Source organism: Oncorhynchus clarkii, chromosome 12, assembly GCF_045791955.1.
Source record: "Oncorhynchus clarkii lewisi isolate Uvic-CL-2024 chromosome 12, UVic_Ocla_1.0, whole genome shotgun sequence".
NCBI lineage: Eukaryota > Metazoa > Chordata > Actinopteri > Salmoniformes > Salmonidae > Oncorhynchus > Oncorhynchus clarkii.
In genome coordinates, this window is record NC_092158.1 from 29,504,514 (window position 1) to 29,523,158 (window position 18,645).

The window sequence follows — 18,645 nt, forward strand, 5'->3', positions numbered from 1 at the left end:
TGCCTTTCCAAATCATGTCCAATCAATTGAAATTACCACAGATGGACTCCAATCAAGTTGTAGCAACATCTCAAGGGTGATCAATGGAAACTGGATGCACCCTGAGCTCAATTTCGAGTAACATAGTAAAGGGTCTGACTACTTATGTAAATAAGGTATTTCTGTTTTTTTTTATTTTTTATAGATTTGCATTTTTTTTTTTAAATAAACAGTTTTTGCTTTGTCATTATGGGTTATTGTGTGAAGCTTGATTTTATCAATTTTAGACTGTAACATAACAAAATGTTGAAAAAGTCAAGGGGTCTGAATACTTTCTAAATGCACTGTATGTACATATGGGTAGGAATAAAGTGACTAGGCAACAGGATAGATAATAAACAGCAACAGCAGCGTATGTGATAAGTCAAAGGACTTAGTGCAAAAAGGGTCAATGCAGATAAATCGTTAACCAATAGCTAACCTGACTAACTATTTAGCAGTCTTGTGGTTTCGGGTTAGAAGCTGTCCAGGGTCCTGTTGGTTTCAGACTTGGTGCATCGGTACTGCTTGCCGTGCGATACCAGAGAGAACAGTCTATGACTTGGGTGCCCGGAGTCTTAGAAAATGTTTAGGGCCTTTCTTAGACACCTCCTGGTATAGAGGTCCTGGATGGCAGATAGCTCGGCCCCAGTGATGTACTGGGCCATACGTACTACCCTCTGTAGTGCCTGCAGTCGGATGCTAAGCGGTTGCCATACCAAGCAGTGGCTTTTTGAGGGTCTCAGGGCCCATGCCAAATCTTTTCAGCATCTTGAGGGGGAAGAGGTGTTGTCGTGCCCTCTTCACGACTGATCCTACATAGCTTCACATAATGTTTGGTTAAGGTTGATTTTATGTCAGTGTTTGAGGGGTTGGTGACAGCAGTGTGTGGGTCTTGTCTCCCCGTATCAGACCTACATAGGGTCAGTGTTGGTGTCAGTGAACCCCAACAAGGACCTGGAGATCTACTCCAAGGCGCACATGGAGCGCTACCGAGGGGTCAGCTTCTACGAGATATCACCCCACATGTGAGTCACCCTCTGACCCCTGATCCTGAACCTCTCTCTGACCAAGCAGGACCAGCATGTATGTGTAGATGTCTTTATGTACATACAGTAGGCCTACATATGAATCTGCATTGGGTACAATACATTTACAGTATGTATTGTGTGTTTTCTATATGATCGTGATCAACTGTATGTGAAAACACCAGTATGAGCTGGATCATTAGCTGACATCATGTTTGTATCCCACCCCTCTGTTTCTCTATCCTGTAGCTATGCGGTGTCAGACAACACGTACCGGGCCATGCGGACTGAGAGGAGGGACCAGTGTATCCTGATCTCTGGAGAGAGCGGAGCAGGGAAGACTGAGGCCTCCAAGAAGATCCTCCAGTACTACGCCACTACCTGCCCTGTCACTGACCACTTGAGTACGCTCCGGGACCGCCTGCTGCAGTCCAACCCTGTTCTGGAGGTACGGTATACCCCCCGCCGCCTCTCAAGATCCCCTGCCAAGGATCTCTTCCCATGAGCACCTCTAAGGCTCTGGAGGAGGAAGGACATTTATAGCAGGGGTACTGAGACTGGTGTAACATCAAAGATAAATTAATGGCCCACTACAAAATCATGTTGCTTCAAACTAGTAAATCTATTTGTGGATGAGGGAAATCATGTTGATACATTGCATATTTTGAACCAATCTCCGACAAAGCCATAACAATAGATACATCCTGCTGTGAACATGCTATTACTGTACTGTTAATGTTTCCTCTCTCTCAGCTGTGTTTGATCTTATCTCTGTTGTTCCCCTCACTCACTCCTCTCTCTCTACAGGCTTTTGGTAATGCCAAAACACTGCGTAATGACAATTCCAGCCGGTTTGGCAAATACATGGATGTCCAGTTTGACTTCAGGGTAAGCCTTTTGTTCTTCTTTCTTTTGGCTCCTGGGTTAAGGGATTTTCCTCACATAAGTCTACTATCGCTGATACTCATGCCATACTGTCTCTACAACACACCATTCCATCAAAAGATTGTGCATAACTAAAACATGTTGCATTCAGGTCTTACCATACAGCATGCCTTACTATGAGTCTAAGTCATGAGGGCATAATTCAACTAAAAGACCATTTATGGTCATTCCGCAACTGCATTGGCCGTACAGCATTTACTGCGATGCGGCCTCTGCAGAAGTCAGGGCATTCATACTTCTTGCACTTTGCGGAGCAGAGCTGTTGTGAAGGAAGTTGTCAAGGAAGTGAGTTTGTGTTTATATTCTGCTACACCCTCCGTATGGAGCCTTCAGACAGCATTTTCGGATCAAGCATAAATCGGCTTTAATGCAGCTCTAGTAGGACCACACTCAGCAGTACCTTGACTGTCCCTGTTCCTAACCTCCCCTAGGGGGCGCCGATAGGAGGCCACATCCTCAACTACCTGCTGGAGAAGTCCCGTGTTGTGCACCAGAACCACGGCGAGAGGAACTTCCATATTTTCTACCAGCTGCTCGAGGGAGGAGAACAAAACCTTCTCAGCAAGCTGGGACTGGAGAGAAACGCCCAGAAATACCAATACCTGGTCAAGGTGTGTGTTTGTGCGTGCACACATGTGTGTGTGTCTGTGTGTGCGCACAGTTATTTGATCAGTGATGCCCTGTTCCTCTCAGGGTTGCTGTCCTAGGGTGAGCTCCATCAATGATAAGAATGACTGGAGAACAGTGAGGAAGGCCCTGACCGTCATCGGCTTCCATGAGGATGAGGTGGAGGTTAGAGACATTTTAGTGTATAATAATAGTGCATACCGTTTTTCACTGCAAACAAATTTCACTCAACCCAAAGTTTCACCGTGAAGAATGAGAAGGTCATGGTTTAAATGTCTGTTCACTCTCCCTCTTTAGGATCTGTTGAATATAATCGCCAGTGTCCTCCATCTTGGGAACACTCAGTTTGGAGAAGGAAAGAATGGGGAAAACCAGATCACCACTGAGCCTCAGCTCAAATACCTGTCCAAGGTTGGAACTATGAAGATGAACGATACCCTACTCCCCCAACACACACACACACACACACACACACACACACACACACACACACACACACACACACACACACACAAATTCCCCATTCTAACACACACACACATTCCCCATTCTAAAGGCAGATATTGATGTTGTCCTGCTTGTCCTGCAGCTGTTAGGTGTGGATGGAGCAGCACTGAGAGAGGCTCTCACTCATAAGAAAATCACTGCCAAAGGGGAGGAGGTGAGTGTCTATGGCGGGCTGTTTCACTTGATACAGAACTATGCCTGGTAATATAATATAATTTAATATCCCACTTACAAACAAGTAATACAGTATGTCTTTGATGTGTATGGCATGCATATTTAGATTGTGGTTTTAAAGAGAGGGTACTGATACAGTTCAGCTGAGCCCAGAGGATAACACCAAAGTTAACATTAAAGTATTTTGCATCACTAATATGTGTGTGTGTGTGTGTTCCAGATGATAAGCCCGTTGAGTTTTGAGCAGGCTGTGGCAGCCCGTGATGCCTTGGCCAAAGCAGTGTATGGCCGTGCCTTCACCTGGCTGGTGGTGAAGATCAACCAGTCTCTGGCATTCAAGGTCTCACACAAACATCACTCACGATAGCTAGCTAGCAAAACAATTTGCTTTTTTGCTCATAGTTACTGCTCCTCTTTTTGCTAGCTACATAATGCTGCTTGCTACCTCCAAAACTGAGTGTATTGTGTGCTGTCTATCTGCAGGATGATGTGTACAACAGCAGTAAGGGCTCATCATCAGTCATAGGACTGCTGGATATCTATGGCTTTGAGGTCTTCCAGCACAATAGGTACCAGAACAAATGTTAGCTCATTTATTCAGTGCATGAATATGTGTTGTATAGCAATGTGCTGTACATTATGTAATTGTTTGGCTCTGACTCAATTCAAGAATCACGCACCGATCTTAAATGAGTTCTAAATGTCGATAAAACCAGGTTTATGTTTTTCTCCAGGTCTCGTAAAATGTATCCTAAAGACCTGCGTATCTGTACCTTGAGAGGCGCCCAAATTGAGCTTGTCCCCCATTATAAGTATCTAACGTAAACTCACTCCATTCTGTACAAATGTGAGTAACCGCGACATTCAAACGAGGCTACAAAGAAAACTAATGGGAGTGTAGCGACTGTGTTGACGTCAAAATCTGTGGTGTGAACTAGGTTTCTATTCAAGATCGACATGGTAATGGCTCTATAGTATTGGAGAAAAGTTGAACACGGGACGTGTCATGTCGTAACGTACAGCACGCATAAAGCAACTATTTCTGTCTTACAATCTCTCTCCACCAGGTGTAGCACAACTCTCATCGTTTAAAAACAAGAAATGGACAGTGACGGGGGTAAGGGGGGATGCGTCATCACTGTAAGCGATCATGACTTTCAAAGCCGCTGTTTACTTCTGAAGATCTCTTTAGCACCGCCCTAAAAACCTGATTCAAATTTGACACAAACCTTCAAATAGGTATGTAATTGTCACGCCCTGACCATAGAGAGCCCTTGGTTCTCTATGGTGTTGTAGGTCAGGGCGTGACTAGGGGGGTGTTCTACTTTTCCTATTTCTATGTTGGTGTACTTGGTATGGTTCCCAACTAGAGTCAGCTGATTATCGTTGTCTCTGATTGGGGATCATACTTAATTTCTCCATTGTTCCCACCTGGGTTGTGGGATATTGTTTGTGTCTGTGCTGGTAGCACCACTGAGGTTACGTTTTGTTGCTTGTTTATTGTTTTGTTTTTTTTAAGTTTCACTGCAAATAAAGATGTGGAACTCAACACACGTTCTTATTACGTGACAGTAATGACACATTATATAAACTCTTTATAGTGTTTTATTTACATTTTAGAGGCGATAAGTTGGACAGATCGAGTGAAAAAAATCAGTTTTCCCACACATCTCCTCTCCTCTCTATCACGCATTAGTTTCGCTTCCCCACCCGCCATTTTTAAAAAGACCTGAAGGAGCTCATTGCCTTCTTGAATTATGCAGAAACGGGCAGCGTTTAGGTCATGTCATTAATTTTGTTGGAAAGGGGAGAAATTGTGCTTTACAATGGTATTGACATTACAGTTGATCTGGAAGTATTACGTTTTTGGGGCGCTAAAATAAGGTCAATTGTACGGACCAAGGCGATGTACAAAAGTGAGTGAGTTTACGTTAGGTATTTGGATTGACGGTGAACTGTCCTTTAAAACACACATTGATAAACGGACTAAAAAATGAGAGTAAAGATTCGGTTTCCTGTATAGAAATAAATCCTGTCTCACTTTTGAAAATAGGAGGAAGATTGTTCAAGCAACACTCCTCCCAGTAATTGACTATGGCAACAAAATCTACATGCACGCGCAGATTCTGTTTTAAAACCTGTTTAAAGTCTACCACTCAGCCTTGTGTTTTATCACTAGAACGTATCACCACGTCTGTAATTTAAGTCCTGTCTGAATCTGCTATGTCGGTCATTTTTACATCGCAGAAGAGTAATAATTCCAGCCGTTTTTCGACTAACTCCAAGGTCCTCTGATAATACTATTCCTGTGCGAATCGACATCCCTGTCTTTTGAAAATGAGTTTGACAGGTGTTGCCTGAGGTTTGAGCAACAAAACAATAATTTATTTGATAAATTGATGCTTTAAACGAAGTGCTGCGTCAACTTTCACAGTGAATGATTTTGTTTATACGTTTTGTGCCATTGAATTGAACATCGGCAAATGCGTCAGTAAATACATATTGTTCCTATTTAATACAACCCTTGCGCCTAATAGATCGCAAAGCAGCATTACAAACTGAGCTAAAGTTTTGGATTTACCAGTTCACTTTCTCATCCATAACCTAAAAACACATCTCAAGTGCAAGCAAGTGTGCTGTTTAGCTCACATCTGCAGGCTGGGGGCATTCTACGTCTTCTACTGCGGATCGCTAAAATATCCTATTGATTATGATCACATTTCCGCAATTAAAATATCATGGCGACTATAGATGGTTTTGTATGTTTTAGAAACTTGGGAGCCAAGCTCGAATTATCGGTGTAGCCTGTTCACCTGGACATGTTGATATATTTTTTTATATATTTTTTTTATCTTTATTTAACCAGACAAGTCAGTTAAGAACAAATTCTTATTTTCAATGATGGCCTAGGAACAGTGGGTTAACTGCCTGTGGGGCAGAACGACAGATTTGTACCTTGTCGGCCCGGGGGTTTGAACTTGCAACCTTCCGGTTACTAGTCCAACTACCCTGCCGCCCCATATACAGTGCCTTCGGAAAGTATTCATACCCCTCGATTTATTCCACATTCCACATTTTGTTGAGTTACAGACAGTATTAAACATATTTACCTCATCCATCTAAAAACATGGTTTTAGACATTTTTGCAAATTTATTAAAAATAAGAAACAGAAATATCTTATTTACATAAATATTCAGACCCTTTGCTATGAGACTCGAAATTGAGCTCTAACCACTAGGCTACCCTGCCGCCCCATATACAGTGCCTTCGGAAAGTATTCATACCCCTCGATTTATTCCACATTTTGTTGAGTTACAGACAGTATTAAACATATTTACCTCATCCATCTAAAAACATGGTTTTTAGACATTTTTGCAAACTTATTAAAAATAAGAAACAGATATCTTATTTACATAAATATTCAGACCCTTTGCTATGAGACTCGGAATTGAGCTCAGGTGCATCCTGTTTCCATTGATCATCCTTGAGATGTTTCTACAACTTGATTGGAGTCCACCTGTGGTAAATTCAATTGATTGGACATGATTTGGAAAGGCACACACCTGTAAGGTTCCACAGTTCACAGTGCATGTCAGAGAAAAAACCAAGCCATGGGGTCGAAGGAATTGTCCGTAGAGCTCCGAAACAGTTTTGTGTCGAGGCACAGATCTGGGGAAGGGTACCAAAACATTTCTGCAGAATTGAAGGTCCCCAAGAACACAGTGGCTTTCATCATTCTTAAATGGGAGAAGTTTAGAACCACCAAGAATCTTGCTATAGCTGGTCACTCGGCCAAACTGAGAAATCGGGGGAGGAGGGCCTTGGTCAGGGAGGTGACCAAGAATCGGATGGTCACTCTGACAGAGTTCCTCTGTGGAGATTGGAGAACCTTCCAGAAGGACAACCATCTCGGCAGCACTCCATCAATCAGGCCTTTATGGTAGAGTGCCAGACATTAGCCACTCCTCAGTAAATTGGCAAGACAGCCCACTTAGAGTTTGCCAAAAGGCACCTAAAGACTCTCAGACCATGAGAAAACAAGATTCTCTGGTCTGATGAAACCAAGATTGAACTCTTTGGCCTGAATGCCAAGCTTCACATCTGGAGGAAACCTGGCACCATCCCTACAGTGAAGCATGGTGGTGGCAGCATCATGCTGTGAGGATGTTTTTCAATGGCAGGGACTGGGAGACTAGTCAGGATCGAGGCAAAGATGAACTGAGCAAAGTACAGAGAAATCCTTGATGAAAGCCTGCTCCAGAGTGCTCAGGACCTCAGACTGGGGTGAAGGTTCACCTTCCAACAGGACAACGACCCTAAGCACTCAGCCAAGACAACACAGGAGTGGCTTCGGGACAAGTCTCTGAATGTCCTTGAGTGACCCAGCTAGAGCCTGAACTTGAACCCAGTCTAAAATCTCTGGAGATACCTGAAAATAGCTGTGGAGCAACTCTCCTCATCCAACCTGACAGAGCTTGAGAGGATCTGTAGAGAATAATGGGAGAAACTCCCCAAATACAGGTGTGCCAAACTTTGTAGTGACATACCCAAGAAGACTTGAGGCTGTAATCGCTGCCAAATGTGCTTCAACAAAGTACTGAGTAAAGGGTCTGAATACTTATAAATGTCATATTTCAGCTATTTTCTAAAATGTTCTAAAAAACAGTTTTTTCTTCATCATTATGAGGTATTGTGTGTAGATAAATGAGGGGGAAAACTATGTAATACATTTTTGAATAAGACTGTAACGTAACAACATTTGGAAAAAGTCAAGGGGTCTGAATACTTTCTGAAGGCACTGTATATTTGTTTCTATTGCCCTTTTGAATGTAATATAATTTATTTGAAGCGCTGTAACTCATTTTGTGGTGATCATGCTTAAATTTGTTGCTCACATTGCTTGAACTGTGTTTCTCAGAGCACCATTGGAAATGAGACCCTGTTATCAATGGGTTCCCCTGGTTAAATAAAGGTTAATAAATAAATACAAAACATTGTAGCACAGTTGTTTTGTGCCATATTCTTTACCCTAACCATCTCCCTGTAGTTTTGAGCAGTTCTGCATCAACTATTGCAATGAGAAGCTGCATCAGCTGTTCATTGAGCTCACCCTCAAGTCTGAGCAGGAGGAGTACGAGGCAGAGGGCATCACTGTGAGTCAGGGAGGGTCGAGGGGTACTCAGAGAAAGAGAGGGGTGTTTTCATTCAAATAGACAAAACAAGAATTGAGGTATACTAAGAAAAATAAATTGTCATGTAGTGATAAAGGTGTAGTTCGGTAATGATACTGTATATTTCAGTGGGAACCGGTGAAGTACTTCGACAACAAGATAATCTGTGACCTGGTAGAGGGAAAGCACAAAGGCTTGATCTCCATCCTGGTGAGTTTAGTAGTGTTTCTGACTCACTTTAACCTTTCACCTCTCTCTAATATCGCTCTCCTTCTGTCCTCTCCCTGTCTCTAGTTGAATGTTAAGGTATAAATGTGTTTTAGGATGAGGAGTGTTTGAGACCAGGGGAGCCCAGCGATATCTCCTTCCTCGAGAAGCTTGAGGACAATTTGGGAGGCCATGCCCATTTTGTCACGTGAGTCTCTTTTACACACACACACACACACACATGCACAAAACACATGGGTGCCTTCACAGTTGGTTTTTGAATTTGCACCATGTTCCAAATATGTTTTTGTGTGTATATTTGTGGTTCTCTATCCAAGATATGCTTTGTGTCTGTATGCATGGTAGTCACAAGTTGTCGAATGGGAAGACTCGCAAGGCAGTGAGCAGAGAGGAGTTCAAACTGATTCATTACGCAGGAGAGGTCAACTACAGTGTCAATGGTGAGCTAGCTAATCAATCTGGTAATAGTGTAATTGCAGAAAATAATTAACTGATTTCATCCTCACATATACTGTTTGTAATATTTTGTGTTCATCTGCATCAAAGGGTTTCTGGACAAGAACAAGGACCTTCTCTACAGAAACCTGAAAGAGGCGAGGCTGGAGCAACAATAGAGAAATGAGAACACACAGACCACACACTCACACTCACCTCACAATTACTACAGGTTTCCCATAATCTCGCTCGGAATTCCCACACATGGTTTATGTGTGTGCACTACAGTAGGTATAGAGTGTAGCGGATGTTTTGGTGTGTTGTGTTTACATGGTTCTGTGGTGTGCTTTCTCTGTCCAGGTCATATGCCAGTCAAATAGCCAGGTTCTGAGTCAGTGCTTCCACAGAGAGGAAGTGACTGACCAAAAACGCCCAGAAACGGTGAGATATATATACACACACACACACACACACACACACACACACACACACACACACACACACACACACACACACACACACACACACACACACACACACACACACACACACACACAGTCTGATATGTCACCTCTCTGCTTCCCTCTGTAGACTGCCACTCAGTTTAAGAACAGCCTGGCCAAACTGATAGAGATACTGATGTCCAAGGAGCCATCCTATGTGCGCTGTATCAAACCCAACGATGCCAAGCAGTCAGGTAATCATACACCCTGTGAAGTCAATCAGTCCAATCAATCAATCAGTCAATTAAATATTCTCACTCTCCCCAGGGAGGTTTGATGAGGCTCTAGTCAGACACCAGGTCAAGTATCTGGGTCTGATGGAGAACCTGAGGGTCAGGAGAGCTGGGTTTGCCTACCGCCGACACTATGAAACCTTCCTACAGAGGTCTGTGTGTGCGTGTGTGTGTCTATATTATGCCACTATGTTTACATGTTTCTATACCCACAGTTTCTGTATTAACTATATACATTTCTGTAACCACAGTTTCTGTATTAACTATATACATTTCTGTAACCACAGTTTCTATATTAACTATATACATTTCTGTAACCACAGTTTCTGTATTAACTATATACATTTCTGTAACCACAGTTTCTATATTAATTATATACATTTCTGTAACCACAGTTTCTATATTAATTATATACATTTCTTTAACCACAGTTTCTATATTAATTATATACATTTCTGTAACCACAGTTTCTATATTAACTATATACATTTCTGTAACCACAGTTTCTGTATTAACTATATACATTTCTGTAACCACAGTTTCTGTATTAACTATATACATTTCTGTAACCACAGTTTCTATATTAACTATATACATTTCTGTAACCACAGTTTCTGTATTAACTATATACATTTCTGTAACCACAGTTTCTATATTAATTATATACATTTCTGTAACCACAGTTTCTATATTAATTATATACATTTCTTTAACCACAGTTTCTATATTAATTATATACATTTCTGTAACCACAGTTTCTATATTAACTATATACATTTCTGTAACCACAGTTTCTATATTAACTATATACATTTCTGTAACCACAGTTTCTGTATTAACTATATACATTTCTGTAACCACAGTTTCTATATTCATTATATACATTTCTGTAACCACAGTTTCTATATTAATTATATACATTTCTGTAACCACAGTTTCTATATTAATTATATACATTTCTGTAACCACAGTTTCTATATTAACTATATACATTTCTGTAACCACAGTTTCTATATTAACTATATACATTCTGTAACCACAGGTACAAGTCTCTGTGTCCTGGGACGTGGCCTAACTGGCAGGGCAGACTGGCTGATGGAGTAGCCACTCTGGTCCAACACCTGGGCTACAAACCAGAGGAATACAAACTGGGCAAGTAGGTACACAGAGAGAGAGAGGGGAGGGAGGGAAGTAAAGGGGACATACATTTCCCTTAGTCATGCTGTGAGGAGAAACATGAGACACTATGTTGTTGATGTATAATTCCCTATCTCTTTGCAGGACCAAGATCTTCATCCGCTTCCCTAAGACTCTGTTCAGCACTGAAGATTCCCTGGAAGCCAGGAGGCCTGCCCTCGGTGAGACTATACAGCAGGGAAGATGATGACAAGGCCATTTTGGGGGAATTAATGTAATTAGCTAGGAGAATAACACAGATCATGATAAACCGCAGAATAGCAGTAGCAGTGGAAAACAGGGAACTGTCCACTTGGTCAACTAACCAGCAGCATGAGGATGGATAATACAGTAAGCTAATGTAATTATACTGAACAAAAATATAAACACAACTTGCAACAATTTCAAAGATTTTACTGAGTTACTGTTCATATAAGGAAATTAGTCAATTGAAATGAATGAATTAGGCCCTAATCTATGGATGTCACATGACTGGGCAGTGGTGCAGCCATGGCACCCACCCACATAGGGAGCCAGGCCCAGCCAATCAGAAAGAGTTTATCCCCACAAAATGGCTTTATTACAGACAGAAATAGCTCAGAACCCCCTCAGACAATTCCGCAGGTGAAGAAGCCGGATGTGAATGTTCTGGGCTGTCGTGGTTTCAGGTGGTCAGCGGATGTGAGGCCGATTGGAGGCAGTTTATGGTAGAGAAATTAACATTACATTCTCTGGCAACAGCTCTGTTTGACATTCCTGCAGTCAACATGCCAATTGCGTGCTCCCTCAAAACGTGTGGCATTGTGTTGTGTGAGAAAACTGCACATTTTAAAGTGGCCTTTTCTTGTCCGAAGCACAAGATGCACCTGTGTAATGATCACACTGTTTAATCAGCTTCTTGATATGCCACACCTGTCAGGTGGAATGGATTATCTTGGCAAAGGAGAAATACTCACTAACACTAACAAATGTGTGCACAATTTTATTTGAATGAAACATGGGATCAACACTTTACATGTTGCATTTATATTTTGGTTCAGTGTAGGATCCAATTAAACGTTTCCGTTCTGTGGTTCATTTGGTCTCCTCTGATCCTGTTCTCTGCTCTAGTTCTCACCCTACAGACCTCATGGAGGGGTTACAGAGAGAGGGCCAAGTACCTCCGCATCAGACAGGCAGGTGAGGGCCCTGGATCAAAGAGCTCACACTATTTCTCTGCTTCTCAATTACTGCTTCCTGAAGCAGTTACTCTGTAGCCACTTTCTTGATATCTGCTGAATCTATGACTGAAGTAATACAAAGGATATTACTTTGTTGTTTGTTCTTTTGAGCTCTGCACAGTTGTAGCTTGTTGTGGTGTGTCTGTGACATGACTGATTGTGTCATCCATCCATCTATTAGTTATAGTGATCCAATCTGCGTGGAGAGGGATGATATCCCGTCAGAAGGCCAGGCGTCGCAGACACGCTGTGGACATCATACGCAAGTTCATCAAAGGCTTCATCTACCGCCACTATGAGCATTGTCCAGAAAATGAGTACTTCCTGGACCATCAGCGTTTCTCCTTCCTGATGATGCTGTTTAGGAACCCACCTAAGAGTGTCCTCGACAAAAGCTGGCCCATCCCCCCACCTTGCCTCACTGAGGTACTGCAACCAGCCTAACAACACTCCACATTAAACTCACTGAGAGACATTAAGCGTAAGCCAAGAGGTGATGGTGAAATGCATCTGATTGTTGTACATTCAATGTGCCAATGTTTTATTTGTATCTGTCCCGATGTCTGTGTAGGCGTCAGAGCACCTGTGCAGGCTGTGTATGCGGAACATGATGCGGGCCTACTGCAGGAGGATCCAGCCAGAGTGGAAGAAACAGGTAGGCTACTCTGTCTGTTACTGTCACTCACCTGACGGGAACACATAGAAAGGATATTTTTATTTTTTATTTGAATTTTACCCCCTTTTCTCCCCAATTTCGTGGTATCCAATAGTAATTACTAACAATCTTGTCTCATCGCTACAACTCCCGTATGGGCTCGGGAGAGACAAAGGTCGAAAGCCATGCGTCCTCCCAACCAAGCCAACTGCTTCTTAACACAGCGCGCATCCAACCCGGAAGCCAGCCGCACCAATGTGTCGGGGGAAACACTGTGCACCTGGCAACCTTGGTTAGCATGCACTGCGCCCGGCCCGCCACAGGAGTCGCTGGTGCGCGATGAGACAAGGATATCCCTGCCTGCCAAACCCCCCCTAACCCGGATGACGCTATGGCAATTGTGCGTCGCCCCATGGACCTCCCGGTCGCGGTCGGCTGCGACAGAGCCTGGGCGCGAACCCAGAGTTCTCGGGAGGCACAAAAAAAAGAGAGAAAAAAAAAAGGATATTTCTGTCCTCTTTCTATTCGTTTTTAAAATCTCACACACTCTCTCTGTCTCTCTCGCTCTTTGTGTCTCTCTGTATGTGTGTCTCTCTGTCTGTGTATCTCTCTCTCTCTCTGTGTCTGTCTGTCTCTGTGTCTGTCTGTCTCTGTGTCTCTCTGTCTCTGTGTCTCTGTCCACATTTCTCCATTCTTTCTCCCTCTGTCTCTCTCTCCAACCTCACTCTACAGGCATCTCTTCTGTCCTCTTTCTATAGATGGAGCAGAAGGTGGTAGCCAGTCAGATATTCAAGGACCAGAAGGACAGCTATCCCCAGAGTGTCCCTACGCTGTTTGTGGCCTCCAGACTAAGTAGGGTCCACTCACTAACACAGTGTGCACACACTTCCAAACTTCACAGACCACATAATTGACAACCACACCACTGACAGATGTTCTGTCCTGTATACAGACTGTGAAGAGTTCAACCTCAAAGTGATACAGACTCTGGGCAATGACAAAGTGAAGGTGAGTAATATGATATTGCAATACTATCCCCCTGTAGTGTTTGCGACCCCTGTCTCACCTCTGTCACTCTGCTGTTGTTGGCTGAGTAGTTTAATCCTGCTAATTGTCTGTTTGCTGTGTACATTATCTTTACATTGTCATGCATTGCTTTGAATCTAATTGATACAGTTAGACTTAGAACTTTGGGTTTTTATGACAACCCCTCCCTCTTTCTGGGTCTCTCCCTCTCTCTCTGTCATTCTCTCTCTTTCTCTCTCAATCCCCCTCTTTTTCTATCTGTCTGTGTCAGTATGGAATTGCTGTGACTAAGTATGATAGGAGGGGTTACAAGGCACGGCCTCGCCAGCTGCTCCTCACCTCCTCCTTCGCCATGCTGGTGGCCGAAGCCAAGCTGAAGCAGAGGATCGACTATGCAACCCTGAGGAGTGAGTCTCTCCTGGGGGCCATATGGGATTGAGGGGCTAGGGGTGGTCGGTCAAGGGGGGGGGGGGGGGGGGTGTAACCTTGGTTACGAGGTAGTTGTAGTGTATGTGTCCAGTGTATAACACGGTTCTAACACGTATAACACTGTTCTTCTCTTTCCAGGCATCTCTGTGAGTTCTCTCAGTGATGGGTTCATGGTTCTCCACGTGCCCAGTGAGGACAACAAGCAAAAGGTAACAGGATGATCTCATCCTGGTTATTCTATCTAGCAGTTGTCATGGCGACTTACTGCCATGGTGCCATAAAGTACAGTACCTAACCTCTGACCCCTTGTCTGCCTTGTAGAGTGATGTGGTGCTCCAGTGTGATCATTTGATCGAGGTGGTGACCAAGCTGGCCACTATGGCGGACAAGAAGATCAAGGTCAACATGAGCCAGGACAGGTGAGTTTGGCTCCTCTGATCATCTGGACACTGGATATCTTCTTCAGAGTATCTTTGAGAGCCTGCTGACATTTGTCAACCCATTCCAACTGTTATCCACTCTTAGTGATCATGATAGTTTTCTCTTTTATCCCCTCTTCTCTCTCATCCCCTCTCACCCCCTACCCCTTCCCTCCTTTACTCTGGTCCTCTCCTCCTGTCTGTTCCTGTGTGCAGTATTACGTTTGCAGTGGCTCGGGGGAAAGAGGGAGTCATTGACTTCACCAGTGGACCAGAGCTGAAGGTGGCCAAATGCAAGAAAGGACATCTGCTAGTGGTGAGTAAGGGGACGGAAGAGACACATTATTATGAGGACAGCAGGGCTGAGGAAGGGAGGATGAGAAAGGGGGATAGAGGAGAAGAGAGGACTTGTATATGGAGCATGAGGAGGACTGGGATTGTAAAATGGAAAGCAGTAGTTTAAAGATAGCCACCTCTTTCATCTTTATATTCTCATTGGAAGTTTTGACCAATAATCCACATTAGGTAATAACAATGACGCCATTTGTGAATTGACTTGTTTTGCAGACGGCTCCTAAACTCAACCCATGATGATGATGGGAAGTAATAACCACCTCGCTGTAATCCACAGCGAACCAATCATTCCATAGGATGATTTCCTGCCATAGCCAATCAGATTATAGCCACACAGAAGTTGTTTTTCTTCTTTAAATGTGAGACCATAGCCATACACTCACTGCAAAAAATATAATGATTATTTTCTCTTTTAACACAATTGCACTTATTAATCTGCATTTGTAATGGAATCAGAGGTTTTGCCGGCATTCATAATACTTTGATGTTTATTAGCAATAGTCGTATTAAATGAAACCACACATTTTAAATCTTATGCTTCATCTTTATTTTGTAGTCCTGTTTACAATATATTAGCTCTTGTATGTAATACAAATACAAAACAATATTTATATTTCCATAGTAACAACAATAAACAGCATTTTCAAATAAATAAGTAATAAATAAGTAAATAAATAAGCAAATAGGCATTGAAGTCAGTGAGGGCTGTGGAAAAAGGGGATGTTGGGTTTCTCAGCACTCTTCCGGTTCTCGGCTGTTAGTCAGAGAGAGTGAGAGACAGAAAAGATGGAAACTCGGGGAGAAACCCAGAGGAGAGTAAGGCTGTACAACTTACTACATGTAAACCTGATTTCTGTCGTAACAAAGTGAACAGAGCATCTCTCACACAATGAGAAATCATGATCTTAGGATAAATACCAGAAATCTCCATTGAAGTCTTTCTGTCAAAAGCAATACTGAATTATTTATAAATATGAATAATATGAATATCATTATTATTGGTATTAGCTGTATTAACTTGTTACTGCTGAAATAAACTGTGTGCATTGACAACATAAAATACTGTTGTGTTATGATTCATAACAATACGTAAATTCTCACATCCAAAAATATCCCTCATCCACAAAATAAGTTAAAAGCCACTCTGACCTCAACTTTTCCAGGCTAGTGCAGTACTATTACGCATTATGAATATGAATCCATGCACACCGTGTTTATCTGCCATTGGGCTGGGCGCTTGGAGGACCACTGTGTTTGGTCTTCAGGAGGATGAAGTCTCTGGCCAGCTTGGTGAGGTAGCGCTCCAGGTCCCTGAGGATGATGTAGCCCTCAAGGCGGCTGGTCCACAGGGACTTTGATGGGGCCTGGTGGCTGGGGGAAGGGCTCACTGGACGGGTCAGGGCTGTGGGAGAGGTGGGGCTCACACGGGAACTGTTCACACACCTCAACTGTAAAGACCACAGAGAGGTTTATCAGACTGAGCTCGTAACAATATTCTCCTCACGTTGGATATACGGTAGCTGCTGAGTGATGGGTAGCTATGTGAACACCTAATTTAGTGTGGAAAGACCATAAGTATACACACAATGTGTGAACAACTCAAATGTGTATCTGTGCATGTGTTCGTTCATTCATTTATATGGTGGGCATTGTACCTGAAAGTTGACTTTTGTCATGAGATCCCGCAGGTCTGTCTGAATGCGGTGTATACCCTGGGGTATGGTGGTTTTAGCCTTCCCCCTTGTCCCCATCCAGTGGGCTGCTCTCTGTTCCACCTTATCCACCTCCATCTCCTTTCTCTTCATATCCAGGTGAGCCCAGAAAGTGTGCAGGGCTTGAGAGGCAGCACTCAGACGCTCCCAGTCCTGTACAGATCGTAACATTATACACAATGTCCCTCCTGCTCCATCGTACCTTTTTAAAGCATTAAACCACCACAGGTTAACAGTGATTCATAAACGGGTCACACAACAAACACAAACCTTCATCTGAAGCCAGTGGTAGAAGTCTGTAGAGAGTGATGGTATGGTCTGTAACTCCAGATCTCTGTCCTCAAACTGCTTGTCATCCAACAGCTCCTCTTTCTGACAAGACAAATGAGGGTACATTATGATAACAGCCTGTAGTAGGTGAGGATAGCTGTTGTCTCTGGGCGTACAAGTGCTTGCAGACTAGCCACCAGTAACAGAGGAATAACAGAGGAGTTAACTCACATATCTCATGAGCAGCTGCTGAACCCGGGCATGGGTGCACCTGGTAGATTTGAGGGAGTATGAGTAGGCCTGGAGTAGGCCTGGAGTGGAAGCACCACATGGGTACACACAGCTCAGGGTGAGGAAGAACAGGGGAAACAGAACACACCACCAAACAGCCATCTGGAAGAGACAGGGAGAGGATGAATATATGCTGAACTGCACAATCATGTCAACATTTATTTTAATCAATATTCATTACATGTTGGCTACTTGTGGAACTCTCTGTAATGGCTCTATTCAATCTGTATTGCAGACGCTCAGCTTTATAGCGTGATTGAAATTGAAAGGCAATGTTCTGGCTCTAATGGAGACACAGATGGTAAACGCTACATATTTCGGCTCAATAGGAAATGACCTTTACATTTCTATAGCGCAATCTGTAACGCTTCAGCAATACAAATTGAATAAAGCCCTCAATATGTATTACTTTACAACAACAACGCAAAGACAGTACAAATTGTAGATCCTTGACAATCTATTACCTACTATGGAAAACTGTAGAATTTGCTCCAAAAATCCTTGCTTTCTAACCTAGTATCATTGTCCCATCACACTAACACAGACTTCTTAGTATCTAAGCCTTATAGCGATAAAGGAGTATACCACAGGTGGTCCAGCTATGGGACACCTGTAAGCTCAACACTAGTTCAGAGAGTGAGCTCCAGAGACAGCAGACTTACCTTTTAGTGATAACAATCTGTGATTGACATACATCCCAGCTGCATCCTTTGATATTTATATATGTCCTTAGTTTCTCTTGTAACCTGGACTTTTTCTCAACAGCTTGAGTAGGGGTTCCTGCACGGATGATTCATCTCAATTGCCAATTCTGTTTAGAAGTTTGTAAGCACATAATTGCATCATTATTCCGTTTTCACTATCATTTTGAGATAAAAGGGCCTAATATGATGTATAATTAGGCTAATAAATCTTATCTTGATCGAACTCTACTTTTTGGAACTTTTTACAGTGTAATTGTAATCTAGCCTAATTAGTCATTATATATGATATTCTGATGAGTTTAGTGTATCTGATTTATTAGACCATTGGATCGGTATTGGGTTTAAAGACCTACAATCCCTCCTTTTCTCTTTACGTTAGTAGTGGGCCAAATTATTTTAAACGTGGCTTATACTTAGTTTATACACTGTTAGTTACTTGTTAATCGTTTATAAAAAATGAATAGACAGTTATAAAACAATGATTGAAATTGTGTGATTTGTCATTTAGCTGGTTGCCAA

At 42.7% G+C, this 18,645-nt stretch overlaps 2 protein-coding genes across 4 annotated transcripts in view; one reads left to right on the forward strand and one right to left on the reverse strand.

The window, feature by feature from the left end:
• LOC139423003 (unconventional myosin-Ic-like) overlaps positions 1 to 16,209 on the forward strand; it is a 36,190-nt gene extending 19,981 nt beyond the window's left edge. For 2 of the 3 annotated variants that reach the window (XM_071174547.1, XM_071174546.1), the window contains exons 3-31: positions 931 to 1,046; positions 1,296 to 1,494; positions 1,854 to 1,934; positions 2,423 to 2,602; positions 2,685 to 2,783; positions 2,916 to 3,029; positions 3,208 to 3,279; positions 3,520 to 3,639; positions 3,783 to 3,868; positions 8,348 to 8,453; positions 8,601 to 8,681; positions 8,795 to 8,886; positions 9,045 to 9,139; positions 9,246 to 9,292; positions 9,495 to 9,575; positions 9,726 to 9,831; positions 9,905 to 10,022; positions 10,913 to 11,026; positions 11,152 to 11,228; positions 12,157 to 12,225; positions 12,448 to 12,692; positions 12,838 to 12,921; positions 13,680 to 13,773; positions 13,874 to 13,929; positions 14,219 to 14,354; positions 14,515 to 14,585; positions 14,698 to 14,795; positions 15,012 to 15,111; positions 15,363 to 16,209. In XM_071174547.1, the coding sequence (XP_071030648.1) occupies positions 931 to 1,046; positions 1,296 to 1,494; positions 1,854 to 1,934; positions 2,423 to 2,602; positions 2,685 to 2,783; positions 2,916 to 3,029; positions 3,208 to 3,279; positions 3,520 to 3,639; positions 3,783 to 3,868; positions 8,348 to 8,453; positions 8,601 to 8,681; positions 8,795 to 8,886; positions 9,045 to 9,139; positions 9,246 to 9,292; positions 9,495 to 9,575; positions 9,726 to 9,831; positions 9,905 to 10,022; positions 10,913 to 11,026; positions 11,152 to 11,228; positions 12,157 to 12,225; positions 12,448 to 12,692; positions 12,838 to 12,921; positions 13,680 to 13,773; positions 13,874 to 13,929; positions 14,219 to 14,354; positions 14,515 to 14,585; positions 14,698 to 14,795; positions 15,012 to 15,111; positions 15,363 to 15,386 (2,961 nt within the window). In that variant the 3' untranslated portion in view covers positions 15,387 to 16,209. Of the gene's footprint in view, positions 1 to 930; positions 1,047 to 1,295; positions 1,495 to 1,853; positions 1,935 to 2,422; positions 2,603 to 2,684; positions 2,784 to 2,915; positions 3,030 to 3,207; positions 3,280 to 3,519; positions 3,640 to 3,782; positions 3,869 to 8,347; positions 8,454 to 8,600; positions 8,682 to 8,794; positions 8,887 to 9,044; positions 9,140 to 9,245; positions 9,293 to 9,494; positions 9,576 to 9,725; positions 9,832 to 9,904; positions 10,023 to 10,912; positions 11,027 to 11,151; positions 11,229 to 12,156; positions 12,226 to 12,447; positions 12,693 to 12,837; positions 12,922 to 13,653; positions 13,774 to 13,873; positions 13,930 to 14,218; positions 14,355 to 14,514; positions 14,586 to 14,697; positions 14,796 to 15,011; positions 15,112 to 15,362 lie in introns of all 3 variants that reach the window. The other variant, XR_011635786.1, reaches the window with a different exon arrangement.
• A 154-nt stretch (positions 16,210 to 16,363) lies between these two features.
• On the reverse strand, positions 16,364 to 17,572 carry LOC139421973 (cardiotrophin-2-like). Its single transcript, XM_071173115.1, has 4 exons — positions 17,363 to 17,572; positions 17,132 to 17,233; positions 16,805 to 17,014; positions 16,364 to 16,597 (listed from the first exon to the last, which is right to left on the reverse strand). Exons 1-4 carry the CDS (start codon positions 17,570 to 17,572, stop codon positions 16,364 to 16,366), a joined length of 756 nt encoding a protein of 251 aa, XP_071029216.1.
• Between the last annotated feature and the right edge of the window lie 1,073 nt (positions 17,573 to 18,645).